Below are 20,696 nucleotides of genomic sequence, written 5' to 3' on the forward strand. Positions count from 1 at the left end.
GAACTGAACTGAGCCAAATAAAATGAAAATCAAGTTTATCAAGTTTTTAACATCGAAGTTACAAATGACTTTTCTCCAGTGTTGTGACGTATTTCCAAGTGAAACGGAATAGAGCTGGTAAGTCCCGCCCCTTCCGCAAAACCCCGCTGGACCTCAAAGTTGAAAAACGTCTCGGTTACTGATGTAACCCTCGTTCCCTGAAGGAGGGAACGGGAGACGTAACGTCGACGTGACGACGTAATTGGGATCACTTCAGGGAGCCCTATCAACTTCGAGTGTCTACAGAACGAGCCAATGAACGTTGGCGTGCGTGAATCGCGTCACGCGCCCCGCCCCGCCGCGCGGGTATAAACAGGAAGCGGGCGCACGCACACATTGTTTTTCGCTGAGGAGCCGAGATTTGTGACGGCCATGCAGCGATGGTCAGCAACGGTGGCGACGGGACGTTACGTCTCCCGTTCCCTCCTTCAGGGAACGAGGGTTACATCAGTAACCGAGACGTTCCCTTTCAGTCGCTCACGTTCGACGTAACGTCGACGTGACGACGTAATTGGGATCCCATGGAAAACGCCACGGTTGCTGCCACATCCAGCGCCCTACGCAAGACTCTCAGACCCCCAACTGCTGGGGCGGAAGATCTGCGTAGAGGGAGTTCAACTGCTGTTCCATTATACCCCACACAGCGGAACTCTTGGATAACACTGGGAAAGCGTACCTCTCCAGGGGAAAGAACGCTGCGGAGCCACATCCTGCCCGAAGGGAGGTAACATGTGGAGAATACACATATGGACTGGCCGAAGGGGCAGTGCGACATATGGAATGTCACTGGGGTGGCTCCACCCGAAGGGGGAGACACACCGGACAGTGACGGCAGAGCAGACTCTGCCAAGGGAAGACACGGGCTCACCGCAGGGAACTGGTCGTGGAAGAATACACATATGGGATCGCCGCAGGGATCACCACATATGGAACCCAGCCTAGCACAAGTTACACAAGCATACGAGCACTAGGCCTGGCGTCGGACGCTCCGCAACGTCCGACTGCCGAAGGGGTGCGGAGGAACTCACAGGGTTCGCCAATGGGGAACTCGACTGGAGTAAAAAGCGCACGTATCCGTTCCTAGGAAGGGAGTGGCGCAGCAAGCCGACACTAGAGCGGGAACTTCGGTGTTACCGGCTAGTAGAAGCGAGCACACAGGAAGAAACCGGCTCAACACGTAAGCTATAAAACCTAGCGAACGTGTTAGGTGTCGCCCAGCCCGCAGCTCTACAGATGTCTGTCAGCGAGGCGCCGTGAGCCAGCGCCCAGGAAGAAGCGACACTCCTAGTGGAGTGGGCTTTCAACCCAGGCGGGCAGGGCACGCCTTGGGCTTCGTAAGCCAAGGCGATGGCATCCACTATCCAGTGGGCCATCCTCTGCTTGGAGACAGCCTTCCCTTTCTGCTGGCCTCCGTAACAGACGAAGAGCTGATCTGAGGTCCTGAGGCTTTGCGTTCTGTCCACGTACAGACGCAGAGCGCGAACGGGACAGAGAAAAGCCAGGGCTGGGTCTGCCTCCTCCGAAGGCAGCGCTTGCAGGTTCACTACCTGGTCCCGGAAGGGAGTGGTAGGAACCTTGGGCACGTATCCGGGCCGGGGTCTCAGGATGACGTGAGAGTTATCCGGGCCGAATTCTAGGCACGATTCGTCGACCGAAAATGCATGCAGGTCCCCTACCCTCTTGATAGAGGCCAATGCAACCAGGAGTACTGTCTTACAGGACAGAATTTTTAACTCAGCTGATTGCAGAGGCTCAAAGGGTGGTCTCTGAAGTGCCGAAAGGACCAGAGACAAGTCCCAAGAGGGTATAGAGAGTGGGCGAGGAGGATTCAGTCTCCTCGCTCCCCTCAGGAACCTGACGATCAGGTCATGCTTTCCCAAAGACTTACCATCAACAGCATCGTGATGTGCGGCAATAGCGGCAACATACACTTTAAGGGTGGAGGGAGACAGCCTTCGCTCCAGCCCTTCTTGCAGGAAGGAAAGCACGGCTCTGATCGAGCAAGATCGGGGGTTCTCCTCATGAGAGGAGCACCAGTCAACGAACAGGTTCCACTTCAATGCATAGAGGCGCCTCGTAGAGGGGGCTCTAGCGGAAGTGATGGTGTCAACTACCGCAGGGGGTAGGTCACTTAGAACCTCCGCGTCCCGTCCAGGGACCAGACATGGAGTTTCCAGAGGTCTGGACGCGGGTGCCATAGGGTGCCCCGTCTCTGAGAGAGCAGGTCCTCTCTCAGAGGGATGGGCCAGGGAGGGGCTGTCGCGAGGAGCACTAGTTCCGGGAACCAGGTCCGGTTGGGCCAATACGGCGCAACTAACAAGACCTGCTCCTCGTCCTCCCTGACTTTGCACAAGGTCTGTGCAAGAAGGCTCACTGGGGGAAACGCATACTTGCGAAGGCCCCGGGGCCAGCTGTGTGCCAGAGCATCCGTGCCGAGGGTCCCCTCGGTCAGGGAATAGAACAACTGGCAATGAGACGTGTCCGGGGCGGCAAACAGATCTACCTGAGCGGTCCCGAAGCGCCTGAAAATCAGCTGGACCACCTGGGGATGGAGTCGCCATTCTCCCGGTAGCACCTGCTGCCGTGAGAGCTCGTCGGCTGCACGGTTGAGCAGGCCCGGAATGTAAACGGCACGAAGCGACCTCAGATGCTTCTGACTCCAGAGGAGGAGATGGCGGGCGAGTTGTGACATGCGGCGGGAGCGTAGACCACCTTGGCGGTTGATGTACGCAACGGTCGCAGTGCTGTCCGTACGGACCAGTACGTGCTTGCCTAGTAGCAGCGTTTTGAAACGGCTCAGTGCAAGACGTACTGCTAACAACTCGAGGCAGTTGATGTGCCAATGCAGTTGAGGCCCCGTCCACAGACCTGAAGCTGCATGCCCGTTGTACGTGGCCCCCCAGCCGGTGGTAGAGGCATCCGTGGAGACCACAGAGTGCCTGGACACTTGTTCCAGGGGGACACCTGCCCGCAGGAACGAAGGGTCCGACCACAAGCTGAGAGTTTGGCGACAGTGCGGAGTCACTTGGACCCGGCACGAGCCGCTCTGCCACGCCCATCTCGGGACTCGATCGTGGAGCCAGTGTTGGAGCGGCCTCATATGAAGCAATCCGAGCGGCGTAACCGCGGCTGCAGATGCCATATGCCCCAGGAGCCTCTGAAACAGTTTCAGTGGTGCCGCTGTTCTGCGTCTGAGCGTGCTCACGCAGTTCAACACTGACTGGACACGGGCCTCGGTGAGGCGCGCTGTCATGTTGATCGAGTCCAACTCCATACCAAGAAAAGAGATCCTCTGCCCGGGGGTGAGTTTGCTCTTTTCCCAGTTGACCCGAAGCCCTAGATGGCTGAGGTGACTGAGCACCATGTCCCTGTGTTCGCACAACTGCTCTCTCGACTGGGCCAGAATCAGCTAGTCGTCGAGGTAGTTGAGGATGCGAACACCACGCTCGCACATGGGAGCAATGGCCGCCTCCGCGACTTTCGTGAAGACGCGGGGCGACAGGGCCAGCCCGAAGGGTAAGACCTTGTACTGATATGCCCGTCCCTCGAACGCAAAGCGGAGAAACGGTCTGTGTCGAGGGAGAATCGAGACATGAAAGTACGCGTCCTTCAGGTCGATCGCTGCAAACCAATCTTGGGGACGGATGCATTTGAAAATGCGTTTCTGCGTAAGCATCTTGAACGGTAGCCTGTGAAGGGACCGGTTCAGGACGCGCAGGTCCAAGATTGGTCGTAACCCACCACCTTTCTTGGGTACAATGAAGTACGGGCTGTAGAAGCCGGTCTTCATATCGGCTGGAGGGACCGGCTCGATCGCGTCCTTCGCCAGTAGGACTGCGATCTCCGCCCTGAGCACGGGGGCATTGTCCGCCAGAACACGGGTGAACAGGATGCCCTTGAAAGCAGGGGGGCGCCGGGCGAACTGAATCGCATAGCCGAGTCTGATGGTACGGATGAGCCAGCGAGACGGGCTGGGAAGCGTTAACCAGGCTCCCAGAGACCGAGCAAGCGGGACTAACGGCACCACAGACGTACCCGGGGTGGGGCAGCGCGGCGGAATGCAGGGACCCGACTCGGACGGCACAGCGGCCCGAAGTGGGGTCTGAGTGTGTGGTGCAGCACATACCTGCTTCCGTCGAAGGGCAGAGTGAGTGTGTGGAGGCGACCGCACGTCCGGAACACAGCCACTGCTGCTCGCTGGCGATGAAAGAGGGGCTCGGGAGTGACAAGGCATGGCGGCGTCGTCGACTGCCAAGCGCGCCCTCTTGGGGCCCAGAGGTTTCAGAAATTGCTCTTTTTTTGAAAATGTGGGTACCACTGACCCGTGGGTCAGTGGCGGAACAAAAAGAAAAGGAAACAAAAGATTCTCCGCCCGGCCCTCCACCGGGGGAAGGAGTGGCGCCTTCGCCATCTCCTGAAGAGCAACTTGATCCACCTCTGGGCCGCCCGTCTCAGGGTCGTTTGCACCGTCGCTTGCCTCCTGGTTTGGCAGCGGCCTGGACGGGCGGGGTCGGCTTTCTGCGGCTTGCTCCACGCTGAGGCCTGGATGATGGCTGCTGCTGCTGGGGCTTGGCGGGAGCGGAGGACGCCGCAGAAGGCCGACCTCGGCGACGAGTAGACGGAGGGTCTGCGGCCGGCGGACGGGTGGGAGCAGCAGCGGTCCGCCGGGGCAGGATGTGCCGGATGGCCTCCGTCTGCTTCTGTGCGGCCGAGAACTGTTGGGCAAAGCTCTCGACCGCGTCGCCGAACAACCCAACCTGGGAAAGAGGGGCATCCAGGAACCGATATTTATCAGTGTCCCTCATATCCGCCAGGTTGAGCCAAAGGTGGCGCTCCTGGACCACCATGGTGGACATCGCCTGACCAACTGAACGTGCGGTTTCCTTCGTCGCCCGGAGGGCGAGGTCGGTTGCCACACGGAGCTCCCGGAGGAGCTCTGGGTCAGAACCACCCTCGTTCATGTCCATGAGCGCCTGGGCCTGGTGGACCTGCAAGAGCGCCATGGCATGGAGGGCGGAAGCAGCCTGTCCACAGGCCTTGTAAGCCCTCGCCGTTAGACCGGACGAAAACTTACAGGCCTTGGACGGGAGGCGTGGATTACCCCGCCAAGAGGAAGCGGACGCCGGACACAGCTGCATCGCGACGGCCCGCTCCACTGGGGGGATATCCACATACCCCTTAGCTGCCCCGCCGTCGAGGGTGGCGAGGGGTGAGGAGCCACTAGAACGGCTTCGGGCACTATACGGTGCCTTCCACGTCCTAGAAAGCTCCTCATGCACTTCCGGAAAGAAAGGTACCGGGGCGGCGCACTGAGAACCAGCACGGCCCGCCCCGAGAAACCAATCGTCCAACCGAGAAGGTTCGGGACGTGGTGGAGGATTCCACGCAAGCCCGACCTTCTCGGCGGCCCGGGAAAGCATAGCAGTCCATTCTGGATCTGGCTCGGACAACGCTACACACCCCGAGGGGGGCAACGCAGCCGAGTCGTCATTTCCAGAGGACAGCTCCCCCTCCGATGCTGCGATCGACATCTGATCGTCAGCTGGAGCCCCAAAGGAAACGGTTGGCCGTTCCGGAGAAGGACCAAGACGTTCACTAAGGAGCCCCAATGGCGACAGCGCTTGTGAGGCGTGAGGGGCCCGCAGAGGATGACTCGACGGGGAAGCCCTCACGGTAATCCTCAGATCACCCTGGTCATGCACCGAAGTAGGTATATTCTGCGGGGCAGAATAGACACTAGATCGGGGCATAGGCGAGGGGACTGCACCTCCCTTGAGGTAAGCGAGTCTCGATCTAAGCGCTGCGATAGTCATATTCCCGCAATGGGAACATGAACTATCCACAAAAGCTGCCTCAGCGTGTTGAATGCCCAAACACGAGAGGCAACTACTGTGGCCATCTGCTGGCGCCAGGGAACGACGGCATCCAGAAACGCACAAGCGGAATGACATCTTGAAAAAGACGCAGGATCACGCTTGTGTTGCTCTTTTAGTGAAAACAAAAAAATAGAAAAATAACTCTCTCAGTGCTGAGGCACCCAGGGGTAGCCGCGGTGTGAATGAACACACGGGGAAACGCCCACCGAACCGACACACACACACACAAACACAGAACAATAGTGCTGTGAAAACAGCAGTTGTGAGCTGCAATGCTCGCGGCCACCGCTGATCGCGCCGTCACACCAACACAAGGAGAGTCCTCTTCTCGTTTTCAAAGGCAGTCTTTTCCTGTAGAGTTCGGAAGTGAAAGCAAAAGCTCGGCTCCGAAGTGAAAGACAATGTGTGCGTGCGCCCGCTTCCTGTTTATACCCGCGCGGCGGGGCGGGGCGCGTGACGCGATTCACGCACGCCAACGTTCATTGGCTCGTTCTGTAGACACTCGAAGTTGATAGGGCTCCCTGAAGTGATCCCAATTACGTCGTCACGTCGACGTTACGTCGAACGTGAGCGACTGAAAGGGAACCGTCAATGCAAGTGAATGGGAGAAAATAATTATTTTCTGGTCCCGTTTGAATTGTGCCATGAATGTGAACATATGTTGTCTGTGAATTTTTTATATAACCTTTCATGTAAAGAATGATACAATTTAGCGGGTAGAAATTTGATACGGTTAGACTTTGTGTGAGAGCACTTTGTGGACTACAACTCTCGACGCGTTTGAAACGTCAACACCACTAGCACACGGACACTAGCTCACGGATCCCGCTAAACATGACTGTGTCTTTGGTGCACTTCATCGCCTTCTTTCAGGGAGAGGACAAAATCGTTGAAGTTGGTGAAAACCACGGGTAAGTCAACTTTATGGGGTGACGTCACATAGGCGACATGTAGTCTTTCTCGTTATGTCTTTTCCATAACTGCTAGCCAAAGAATCATACCATATACTGTCAAACTCGTAACATGAAAAGTTATATAAAAAATTCACAGACAACATATGTTCACATTCATGGCACAATTCAAACGGGACCAGAAAATAATTATTTTGTCCCATTCACTTGCATTGACAGTTTTTCAACTTTGAGGTCCAGCGGGGTTTTACGGAAGGGGCGGGACTTACCAGCTCTATATTGAATAGAGGGCAGGGTTTTACTTTAGCACTCCTCCTCTCTATCTCTTGCTCATAGCAGACAAACGGTTTGAGGGGAGTTGCCACGCCCTCGCGCCATAGCACATGACAGGAAGAGAAGTCGTTTCGAGGGGGGAGGGAAGGATAACATATTTGATTAAAGAATATAAGGGCACATGCATTTTTTTAAATTAATAAAGTGCACAGATAAATCATTTAGAATAAACACTACAATATTACATATAAAAATACGAATTGTAAAATTTTATTTCATGTCGACTTTAATTTGAATCAAGTTTTAAGTTTAATCAAGTTTAAATAAAATCAAAATGAATCAAATGGAACTGGATTAAACTTAAACTGAATCGATAAAACTGATAATAATATCAAACTAAATTGATTTAAACGTGTGATGTTTAACACAAAATCTGCATCCTGAGGAAAAACCAGTTGATAAGCACTGCTCTCATCCTCCCACTTTCCCATTGTTTCTCCACCATACAGAAGGTGGCTTCAGTGGCATTAATGAGCACAGAATGGCTGAACGTCTGCACGCTGATGTATAAGTTATATGAGAGAATGTTTGCACCTATGTTTGTGTGTGTTTGACAGCAGGTTTGTGTGTGATCTGAGAGACCCTAGGAGGTTCAGACTCTCAGAGAGACAGCAGGGCATCTCCTCCCTCCAGCATGCAGAGGCATAATTGAGACAGAATGGCAGGTAGCACAGAAACACAGCTAGAAGGAGAGGCTGGATTCAGAGAGAATTTTAGATCAGCGCTGCTCCTTCTACACTTCAACAGCTGGACACCCTGCAGATACACTACATCCATGATTCACTCTCATATATGGTGCGCTCAGTCTCTAGGTTAACAAACACATCTACAAAGCAAGCAGTATGATGGGACAACAACAAATCTATATAACTCTCGTTATAAACAAAATTGCTTAGTTTAGTTTTGTCATTCATGATTTTGTCATTTTGTCATGATTATATAAACATCATTGTTTAAGCCAGTGGTTCTCAAAGTGTGGGGCGATCCGCAGAAAAAGAAAAAGAAAACAGCCATCGCAACAGTGTTCAAGCGTGCAAATAGTGGTTGGTGCTCTGCCTTTATAAAGCGGCACCGAATGACAAGTTCTCTGAATCGTTCTTCTTCAGACGGTTGACTTGCATTTAAAGGTTGAAATGGGGGCGTAATCAAAAAAGTCTGAGAACCACTAGTTTAAGCCAAATATCTGAAGAAGAAAAAAAATTATATATATATATATATATATATATATATATATATATATATATATATATATATATATAAATATAAAAAATTTCACACACACTTTGCAGATAACAGAATATTAATGAAAGTAAAAGCCAAATAATGAGTGCACTTAAAAGTACTTGATTATAATTTTGACTGAAGTGTGTTATTCAAAATTACATTTAAAGTATCACGAATATGTAATAACAAATATATTTAAAAACATGACAGAAGTTTCAATTGAAAAGGCATTTAAGTATATTTATGCTTGTCAGTACATTCAACAAGTACACTAATCAAATTTCAAAGACAATAAAAGTAATTCTGAAATTACATATAAAGATGTACTTAAGTCCTACTAAGACTCAGTAAAATTCAGCTAATTGACCCGTCTCAAAACACCCGCCTTCTTAATTACTGTTGCTATGTCCGACAAGTAAACGATCTCAAATAAACTATGGGTCGTACGCCTGTTTTAAATATCAATAAACCGGTGTATAAACACCTCATTTGCATTATTCCCACTCTGACCATGTGCTCAGTCCTATATACAGACACCATGTGATGTTTAACTTCATGAATGAACATTATTCTCAAGTTTTCGCTCCACTCAGAATCACTAAACTTTCAACATAACTCGCTGCGCAGTCTCTGCTCCATATCTTTGTGCAGAGATGGCAGAAGGCTAACCCAGTTACAGCGACATTGTGATGTTCGTCAAGGCACGAAATAACCTTCCAATACGCCCATAGATATGTGATTTGCATTTGATGTAAGTAGATTAAAACAGTGGCCAGTAACACGCCTACTGTATGTGTGTTCATCATTTGTGCTGTGGGGTATGTGAAAAATGGAGATAAATATATAACCAAATATCAGAGCGAATAATCAGAATAATAACAAATTGCATGCAAAAGGGAGTGAAGAAGTTTTATACCGAAAGTCACTTTTGACTTTTGTATAAAACAAATGTAGTTATTTTTTTAAGAAATTCATACAATAAATAGAATTTTATGGCTTTTTAATGTGTCGGGACAGATAGCTGTATGTCAAGCAGCATGTGAACTGATCATCTCTTCCTCACTATTAGTTTTAGTATCCGCGGAAAGACATCTCTACTGTCTGGTTTGTTTGTCGGACAAAATGGCCGATAGAAACGAGGGCACATAATATCGGCGTTATGATTGGTCAGATCGCCTGTCAATCAAATTCTCGGCGAAGGGTGAATTGGATTGTATACTAATTTAAACTTAATATGCAAATTTGAGCAAGTGTTTGAAAACATTACATTCAGTTTGCACTAAACTATATTTATTTAAAGTATTGTTTACGTAATAAGTAACATAATTACGTAACAATCGTGCATTCTTTTATCCTTTTTCTTTTTAATTTTTTTTTGTTCAGTACCAGAAGCTGCTGTCAACTGAGAAAAATGCCTTTTCAGACTTTTATTTACATTTAATTAATCCACAAAACTCATTTTGTGAAAATATAATTTGGAAGAACATCTATGGACGCATATGACCATAATGTGTCAGTTAACTGCTTCCAAAAAGGAGACAATTAAAGGCTTTAAAAGAAAACCCACTGAAAATGAATGTATAACCAGTATACGTGGTATAAACAACCATTTAAAAAAACGGCAAAAATATGGAATATATTCATAAGATATGTTCACATGTAACACTTACAAGGTCAAAAAAACAAATGATGCATCTTCCAGTATAAGAAAAATCTGCCAAACACAACAGCAAAAAAGGGCCAACATTAAAGAACATTCCGCAATTAAGACTACTTTTTAAATCTGTTTCAAGAATCTCTTCAATTATTTATAGGTGAGTCCCAACTATTTTCTTTTATTTGCACATTAAAGAGTCTCCTTAAACAGAAGCAGCCTTTTCACCTTTTAGTGTGAGGAAAGACAGGAAAACAAGATCTGAAACGGTCATGATGGAGATTGTTTGCTTAGAAGAGCACTGCAAGAAATAGTCCTAATTCAATTTTCTTTCAAGTGAAAACAAGTCTAAATGGGGAAAGTCAAGGCAAACTGACAGATTAAATATTGAAAGCATTTGAAAAATGAGGCAAATACACACACATGAAAATAGTTTCTCATCACTAGCGTCAGAAAGCATAAAGTGCTATTTATCAACTATTTATTACTAAGCTCTTACTGTTGTCTCTAGCTCGGTTTGACTCCTTTGAGACCATGAGTTGAATATGTTATCTAGTGTCAATTTTCACTACATGCGCTTTCCCAGAAATAGGGCCAGTTCAGTCAAGCCTTCAAATACCTGCTGTGATGCTGGGGTAATCGCATCAATTAAACATCCATCTACTGTACCGAACTAAAAAACTCATGGAGAACTACCTAGAAAAAAACTGAGAATGATATCATCTTTTAAAAACCACATTCAAACTGACTGATCAAAGTCAACCTGAAACAAATCAGCAATGTGACGCATTTAGGTATGGCAGGTAATTCAATGAGAAAAAAATTAGAGACTTAATTGGATCACGACAATAGGGCATTAGATATGAGAACAGAGTCACACTTGAATTCCTCCCAAAATGCCTCTGGTACCGATTTTTGTGGAGTCTTTTTGACCAGAACTTTTTGGAGACTGAAGGTTTGGCCATGGTGTCGCTTTTTCCTTCCCCAAATCCACTATTGAGCTGCTAACAGTGTGGACTGTGAACTATTGACTGAATGTGAAGCTCAGAGTTGCACTCACACTGCAGAGGGTCTTTCAGCGTTGGGTGCAGGAGGGCTCTGGGGGTTCCATTGAACAGACTCAACCTGAGAAAGACATGGTGGTTAAAAGTGAAAATAATAAATAAATAAGTCAAAATACTTGAAAATGTATAAATGTTGATTATGTTTTGGATCGAATATACGTTTGGGGTCAGCAAGGTTGTATTAAATTGGTCAAAATAATCAAATATTAAGCAGCACAAGTTTTCAACTGTCATAATAATAAGAAATGTTTCTTGAGCACCAAAACAGAATTTACAACTAATTTCAAAACTATTATGTGATAATGATAACTAGACTGATGATGAATGAAACTTCAGCTTTGCCATCATTTTAAAAAACATTAAAAAAAAAACATTTATTTTAATTTGTAATATTACCTTTTTTATCATTTTGATCAAATAAATAGAGCCTTGGTGCACATAAGAGATTTCTTTTAAAAACATGAAATAAATCAAATAAAATAAAAAATAATGTATAAAGCACTGACTTTTTCTAAAAATTCCAACATGTGGAAGGAGGGGAATGTGTTTGGCGGCATGACTTTTAAAAAAAACTCAGAGGGGACCCTTCCAACTCAGAAGTCCAACACACTCCGGTGTTGTATGGAAATGTTTCATTTTTCAGTATGACACGGAGAATATGAAATTACAGACTCACACATTTCTTCTGCTGAATAGTGGGACAATTATTATAAAACCACTTTCTATTCACTCATTACAGGTTTCAGGATTTGCTGCATAGTCAATGATATTGTGCTTTACAGTCAAAAGGAATCTAAAGGAGTGTCATTTTTCTGATTCTTGGAAATGGCCTGGAAATTCTGCACTGCTCTGAGATGTTGACCATTACCTGCCCTCTCCCTGAGAGATGCTGGAGTCTGCACGGCCTGTGAAGAGCTGGAGGAGTCCAAACCCTGACCCCACTGCATCCTGGGAACCGTCTGCCCTGGTACACACCAACTCCACCACTGCGACCACAGTGTTCAAACACAGGGAAGTGTGGAAGTAAACCACCTAGAAAGAAAAAATAGACAAGATTTTATGTATTTTGCTCATGCAAAATTAAATTCTAATTTATTTGTACTGCACTTTTCACAATACACACTGTTTCAAGGAAAATAATCATGTTAACGTTTATAATAACTTAATATCTTCATGCCTTATTTATTCTCTTCATGCCGCATTTAGCAGATTAGAGCTGGGTGATACATTTTGTGATGATACAAGCATTATACAAGATATGATGTGTTTCAGTAAGTTGTCCGGTATCTTTCAGATGTTCATTCATGTGTATAAGACACGGGACAAATACGTGTACCGTTACACCCCTAATAATTATTTAATCAAATGTCAAGGAAGAAAAATTAGTTTTGTGACATAAGGTAAACTGAGGTCAACCTCAACAACCTGGGCCGAGGCAGCAGAGAGTGAGAGTACCGCGTTACGTACCGTGTGTGGTGTATCACGTTTTTTCAGTTCGGTTTGAATATTGTTACACCCCTAGCACGTACTGTAAAATAAAGTGCAACCACAATATTAAACAGCACAAATGTTTTGAACATTGATAATAATAAGAAATGTTTCTTGAGCAGCAAATCAGCATAATAATATGATTTCTGGATTATGTGACTCTGAGACTGGAGTAATAATGCTGAAAATTCTGATTTGCCATCACAGGAATAAATTACATTTCAAAATACAAAACAGCAATTGTGTGTGTGTGTGTGTGTGTGTGTGTGTGTGTGTGTGTGTGTGTGTGTGTGTGTGTGTGTGTGTGTGTGTGTGTGTGTGTGTGTGTGTGTTTTTTTCTTCTTCAACCTGAATGCACGCACTCATGGGGACTCGTGTCACTGAAGGGACAACAAGGAGGAGGTGAGGAAACAAGCTTATAAATCATGCAGAATGAGTTTTTTTTTTATGTAAAAATGCAGAAAGGTTTCTGAGATGGGTAGGTTTAGGGGTAGGGTTATTGTAAAGGGATAGAATATACAGTTTGTACAGTATAAAAACCATTACGCCTATGGAGAGTCCCCACAAAGATAGCGAACCAGACATGTGCGTGTGTGTGTGTTGGTAATATAATATTGCACAAGCCACATAATTTGAGGTATTAATCTTATCCCTAGCACAAACATTGAGGGATGAGTTATTATCACCCATCAAAGTGTATGCCTTATACGTAAAGGATAGGGGTCAAAAAGAAAAACCTGTAACCTTACATTCAAGCAACAATAATAGTGCAACAAGCTTTAGCAAACACCACTAATAATAAAACAGTAAACAAAGGAACCTGAGGTGAAAGGGTGAAAAAAAATTTGTTTAGGAGGATATTAAACCTGTAACATAACTTTATGAGTGGAAAGTGAAACACAGAGGTTTGCTGAGAAAAGAACCTAAAGAGGAGGTCTAGACATAATGATTTGTTTTTAAAAAAAGAACAAACAGAGTCTTGGTCTGGCTTCCTGTGGTTCTTGGAAGAATCTCACTAGGGATGTATGAGAACACGCAGGCCATCACCTACTATTTCCACCAGCCTCAAACTGTCTTCTGCAGAAAATAAAAATATATCTCACACACTCACAAATTCTCTCTGCAACACTGCAAGTTCAATGTTTAGCCCAAGGAAATATTCATTTTCCCAGAATAACAATGTTTTCTCACTTCAGCTTTGAAGCCAAATGAGAGATGGGGCGCCCATTAAAGTCTAGCAACCACTCAACCAGTTTAACAATTACAAGAAACACCAACATACACCACACCAATCAATAGCAACAGCCTCTCTGATTATGCAGAAGGGGCTTTTAGGGGGAAAAAAATAAAACAATCTACACAAACATCAAAGCAAAGAATTCTGAGAAATCGGCAGAAGAGCAGAGCACAATCAATACTAGCACCATGCACACGCAGAACAGCAAGTCATATTTACTCAGGTCAGTATGCATAATCCGAACAAGATCTCACATTTGAAAACCAATAAGATGACCCTGTCCTTGTCCATGTAACTGCAAATACAAGACAGGCTGCAATATGTCCACAGCATAATCATTAGAGATACTTGCAATATTCAGATCATGAATCTTTAATGGAACCTATAGTTTTTCTGCATGGTAAACTCATGTTCCTGAAATACCAGGCCAACAAAGATTTAAATGTGTCCGTTTTCAAGTGATTTTAATAGCATGCAGAAGTGCTCTGGCTGATTTTTCAGGCTACGTGGGTCGATGGTGCTTGATTCTTAAAATCAGACCACAAGAGCTCCTGCTAAGTTTGGGTTGTGTGGGTTGAAAGGGTTTTAAACTTGAGGTTAGTTGAAATACAGAGCAGAGGTTGTGCCATTGATTGAATTCACACTACTTACAGGCAGTAAAGTAGCACAGAATAAAGTATAGGTTCACACAGATCAGAATTCCAACGAAAACAATGGCATATGATACAACCATGAAAGAAGTGCTTACAGAGTGGGTTGACAGAGACCCAAGCATTGATCATTTTATAATTTTGTCCTTCTTTCATCCTTGAAAGTGTTTTATTAATCCACTCATTAATTAAAAAAAATCCTATCACTAAATATTTTGGGAATTTAGAAAAAAAAATTATCAAATACTAACTTGAAGAAAATTAAAAACCCAATAAGATAATGGTCTATCAGAATAAAAACCTCCTTTAAGGCATTCCAGCGCAAATACACATTAAGATACATGTCAACAAAAGATATTAGATATCATTTTAAGTTATAGTTAGCACCTAGTAGTCTCGTGTATCCAGATCTTCAGACTGATGGATGAAGTACTGGACTCCATAGCAGCTTTCATTGGCTAAGGACCTCCCAAGAGGACATCTCACCGGAATGTAAAGCAACCAATCACAGTTTGTTTTGTTTAGCATAATGTTTAGGGGCGTGAAATGTGGATGTCCCTACAAAAACAGACCACTGTGAAAATCATTCAAGAACGTCATGCAAGTTTAATGCAACAATGGTGCTGTGAACTTCACATTTTTTTGAAACTCCAGAGTTTACGTAGCTGATCCTGATGTGCTTATTGTCTCAATTGTAAACATGATGAAAAACTTTCTTCTTCCATGACGGGGTTTGGCGTCACAATGGCTTTGTTTCCATGTGGACAGTTAAAGAACACAAAACACACGTCTTCAGGAAATCCTGGAGAATTCAACAGATCAGATGATGACTTTGAATCTCCCAAAACGTTTTCAATTTAGTGCGCCATATGCATCAGACTTTAAGCCAACGGCCCGTGGGGCTGAGACTAATCACCTAGTAATAAATGTTTTATTTAAACAACCTTTCCATTTTTGCAACAGCAGGTCACTTCAGGTCAACCACTGTTTTTCAGCATGAAACAAGGGCCATGTAAAATTTAAAACAAAGCTAACTCTTCAAAAATGTCTCCTTTCATCACTTTACCTGTCTTCTGCTCACAACCTGTGTGACATGCTCTTGTTTTGGTCTTACTCTGAACTTCAAATGAACCGCAGTGAGCAGAATAAACATTCTTATATGAATTTGTACTCCAATTGTTTTTTCTCTAGTAGAAATAATGATTTGCATTGTATGGTTGAGATGATTCCCTCAGCTCACCAGTGGGGCTGGTTACACCAGAGCTCTAAACACCTATTTCCAATTTAAAAGGCAGGGTCTCCTCTCTTTTACTCATCCTTTCAGACCGTTTTCCCCTCCTCTAAGTGCAATAGATACAGATAAGACTGGAATAGCATCAATGATACGATCAATGATCATTATGATCAATGATCATAATGTCTTTTAAATCCATTTTTCTGCAATGCACACCATCATGAGAGACCAAATAGCTTTAGAATATTCTCGACACACAGTGGACTGTTGGTTAAGTTTTGAAGAATAATTTCTTTGTTTCTCTTAAATGCACATGAGTTAGGATTCGTTCTGCATTTAGTTCTGATATAAATAACTGTCTCATTTTTAAAGAGCGGATACAAGTGTTGGGATCGCAGCAGAGTCACAGATAGGAATGCACAGATATTAAAATTCAGGCAAATACTAATAATTATGCAGATCATTATTTTCTTGTTATAGCCAAGAATGAATAAACGGACAATATTTAAATGCTATAGTATTTTGTCTAAATAAATAAAAAATGAACCTCTAACTATAATAAATTCTACAAGTGAATGTATGCATAATAACATTATAATGTACAGTATAAAAATACATTTCAGATATTAATTTTGGGACCTAAAACTTACATTCAACTGCATTATTAAATTATACATATTTTGATTACCTGGCTTAGACCATTAGATCCTTGCACAATAAATACCCAATATCCAAAAATTACTGCCAAGAAATCTCATGTGATCATATTCAAATGGTGAGTCACAGGCCTGAATTTTTGAGCACGTCCAATTTTCTGAACCCCTGACTCTCATTAGCAGCTAATAATCTGTAAAATGTGAATCCTTTCGATCGTGAGGCGAGAACATTAGCTAAAAGACAAGACAGGCTGGCATTTCAAAAACACAAACACTCATGACACAAGATTCCTCAAGACTCCTAATTCTTTGCCAACTCCATAAACCCTCGTAAAAATAAATGGGCTTCAGAAATTCAGGAGGAGATGCTTTGATTATCAACACACAGATCTCCCCTCTCCCGCTCTTCACAAGCCAATCAGAGTACGGCCTCTGATCCACTCTGCCAGAAATAGTTTGCACTCGTTCAGACGCCTCCAAAAACGCAGTCAACAAATCATTAGTCAGGATGAGAGTTGTGAAATATCCCGGCAAAATTCACAAGGGCACCAAGTCCTAGTAAAGTAGCATTATACTGTGATCCAGTGCTGGCTGGGGGCAGGTTTGAGATTGCCATGCATAGCGAGAGGGATTATTGCGAGGCTGTTTTGTTGTTATGGGCTCATTAACTAAAAAGGGACCTTCTTAAGTACCGAGTTCAAGACTGTGTGAGTCGCCTAGCATATAAGTGAGTGAAAGAGAGAATATAAAATGTATAAGCAAGCAGCAGAAAGCAGATAACAAACACAGACTCTAGAGACTTAACTAACCTTGTGAAAGTGAATCAGAACGCAGGGCTCTTGCCGAGGTGCTCATGCAGTCCAGCAGATGAGAACCAAGAAGGCCAGACTCTTTATGTCTGTACAACATGGTATATCACTCCTGACAGGGGGGAAAATACCAGGTACTATAGGGCTGCCAAGGTTAAAAAATATATATATAAATAAAACAAAAATAAAACGCTAGTAAAGAAATGTATACATTTTACATAAAACAATTTTAAACAATATAGAATTTATAAATCTATAAAATAACACAACCATTCAAAAGTGTAGGGTCAATAAGATTTTTTTTAAATACGTTATTATTTTTACTCAGAGAGAATGCATTAAACTGATCAAAGTGACAGTAAAGACTTTTAAATTGTTACAAAACAATTCTGTTTTTTAAAACAAATTTCTAGCTTTCTATTCATTAAAAAATCCTCAAAAATGTATCATGGTTTCAACAAAAATAATATTCATTGTAATAAGAAATGTTTCTTGAGCAGCAAATCAGCATATTAGAATGATTTCTGTAGGATCATGTGACTGAAGGATCCAGTCTCTCGTCCGTAACATACATGCGTAACAAATTTACATAATGCCCACCTATATGGTCTTCACTGGCTGCCCGTTAACAACGTTTACTTTGACTCGCCCTCAAACACTGTAGCTGGTTCATGTTGTGTACATGTCGAGAAGACGCTGTTTTCTGCACAGCAAAAGAAAATTCTCTTCGTAAACGCTTTCAAATGATGAGGATGTGAAGAGTCAGTGGTAAGAGTCAGTGCTCTCGGAAAGGAGGGGTTTAGAGAGACTGAATCTTCGGACGAGTCGTTTGGGAATCTTTGAAAAATGGTGATGGTGATGTGCAATGTATATTATGAGAAAATTAAAGTGTTTTTTGACCTTTGATGCATGTAAACCTATTGTAGGAGACCTCCAAAAAATGAGTCAACTTTAAAATAGCATAATTGGGGCACTTTAAAACAGAAAAAAAATGTTTTTAATTGAAATAATATATCAAATTTCTACTGTATTTCTGATCAAACAACAAACCTCAGGGTTCCAAGACTGACATTAAAAATTACCACTTTTCCTGTTGGTGTGACTAAATTATGTCAACTACAAAATTGCTCCACAGTGCTGCTGTATTCTGTTGCGAAATGGCAAACACTCCAAAAGCGGGATGAAACAGTCAGCGCTACCCAACTGAACCGTGCAGTGCAGACCAATTATCTGCTGGCCCAACGGACAGCACTGTGCAAACCAGTTTCGACTATAGAAACCAGGCCAATTTGTACAAAGCTGCACAAACCAGAGGGAAAGCACAGCATGAGTAGTGCGACCCATTTAAATTAGAGACAAAATTTCTCTCTTATAAACCCATAGGGAACCACAAATAGTGGAAAGCTTAAACAAGTCGAAATCAAACAGCCCTGACATTCTAAATAGCAATGAAGAGGAAAGCAAGTACTGTACTTCAATAAATACAAGTCAAGAAAAACAATATCTGTTAGTCACAATTTTTTAAATATTACATAGCAGTTTAGGTCAATTGTTTGGCTGGTTCTGCAGGTAACGGAGCTCATGGACAGTGATACTACAGACATTTGTCAGGTAAAACAAAAATTAAAGCCAAAACAGACACTGCTATATTGACTAAAGTTGACACAATGTCTGAGCAATGCTACATTTAACGAAACCCCTGAGTGAGTTGTTAGAGACGCTGGTTTCTCAAACTGTACTCTATCGCTAGTGATTTAGGTTGAATATTGCTGCATGGTGTTCACTGTTGCAAATGTATTTTGCTGCAAATCATACAGAAGGTGGTACAGTGAAAGCAATAGGATTCAGTAATTTGACTGTTCCCGTTCTACGGCAAATGAAAGAAAACCTTGCTTGTTAGTGGTAGCAATCGATGGACACTCCAGCACTACAGCAGACTTGGCTTCTGATGTCATTGAAAGAGATTTTGTGTGATTTAAGTTTGAAGTTGAATGTTTTTACTCACTTTATCTCACTTTTTTAAAAGCTCAACTCAAGACATACTTTTTTAAACTGGCATTTGCTTTTATTTATTTATTTATTTATTTATTTATTGTGCTATGTACTGCTTATTTTGTGTGCAGTGATTTAAGAAACTGCTTTTAAAGGCACTCAATAGAATAAAGATTATTATTATTATTATAATATATGACTTTCAATTCATCATTGTTCATTTCAGGGCAGCAACTTGTGAACAATATGTACTACCATTCAAAATTTTGGGGTCAATAAAATTTTGTTTAACTAATTAAAGGGTTCGTTTTTTTTAGATTAAGCATTCATTTCTGACACGAGAACACCACGATGCATACGACGCGAGAGCAGACGTTGTTGAGTGAACGCACGTTGTAGATTAATATTTTGTAATAAAGTGTTAAATTATGTTATTTTGGGCAAACAAAGCACTCGCATTGCTTCATAAAATTTAGGTAAACCACTGGAGTCACATGGATTTCTTTAATGATGTCTTTACTACCTTTCTGAAGCTTGAAAGTGGTGGTTGTGTAGGCTGTCTATGGAGGGACAGAAAGCTCTCAGATTTCATTAAAAAAATATCTTCATTTGTGTTCCAAAGATGAACAAAAGTCTAACGGGTTTGGAACAACATGAGGGTGAGTAATTAATTACATAATTTAAATTTTTTGGGTGAACTAAGCCTTTAACACTTTTACTCAAGAAGGATGCATTAAATTGATCAAAAGTAACAGTAAAGATATTTATAATGTTACAAAAGGTATCCATTTCAAATAAATGGTGTTCTTTTGAACTTTATTTTCATTAAGGAATCCTGACAAAAAAATGGATATCAGTTTTAAAAGAAAAAAATTAAGTAGCACAACTGTTTTCAATCCTGATAATAATTGAAAATTTCTCTTGAGCACCAAATCAGCAAATTATAATGATTTCTGAAGGATCATGTGAAAAAAAAATCAGCTTTGACATCACAGAAATAAGTCATCAATATAAGTTAATAAGTTTTACATAAAATAGAAAACAGTTATTGTAAATCATGATAATTTCACAATATAAGTACTGTTTTTACTGTATTTTGAAAAAAAGTGTAAAGGGATAATACCCCTTTAAGTATAGATTCAATAGACTAATAAGTAACTTGCCACTTTTTCAAAAACAAAATAGCTTGACTGCAGCATCTATTTACAGTAAACTATGTTTGCCAGGCTACAGTTACAAAGTATCTTCTCACCACAATTCATGTGTTGTCTGGATTTCTGTTAATAACAATGTGAATCATCCTTCAAATGGCACCAGCGGAGCATTATTTGGCCATGTTTGGTCATAACAACAAATCAGCCTTCTTCTTTGTGCTCTGTGGAATTGGACATTTACGCAAAGAATAAGAAGTCTTAGAAGCCAGCCATCAATATACAATGCCTCAATGGACCACGAGTGTCCCAAACAGACAGAAGGTGTCGCAGATCAATACAAACAACTCAATTAAGTTGAGCAGGATGTGCAAAAGG

The 20,696-nt window shown here is 43.2% G+C and overlaps 1 protein-coding gene across 1 annotated transcript in view; it reads right to left on the minus strand.

The window, feature by feature from the left end:
* The window catches only part of nphp4 (nephronophthisis 4), a gene marked incomplete at its 5' end in the record, with an annotated part of 186,049 nt that overhangs the window by 138,510 nt on the left and 26,843 nt on the right, over positions 1–20,696 (minus strand). The window contains 2 exons of the mRNA XM_081348752.1: positions 11,098–11,162; positions 11,970–12,133. Coding sequence (XP_081204878.1) covers positions 11,098–11,162; positions 11,970–12,133 — 229 coding nt within the window. The remainder of the gene's footprint in view (positions 1–11,097; positions 11,163–11,969; positions 12,134–20,696) is intronic.

This window comes from Scardinius erythrophthalmus (assembly GCF_964197995.2).
Source record: "Scardinius erythrophthalmus genome assembly, chromosome: 20".
Classification (NCBI taxonomy): domain Eukaryota; kingdom Metazoa; phylum Chordata; class Actinopteri; order Cypriniformes; family Leuciscidae; genus Scardinius; species Scardinius erythrophthalmus.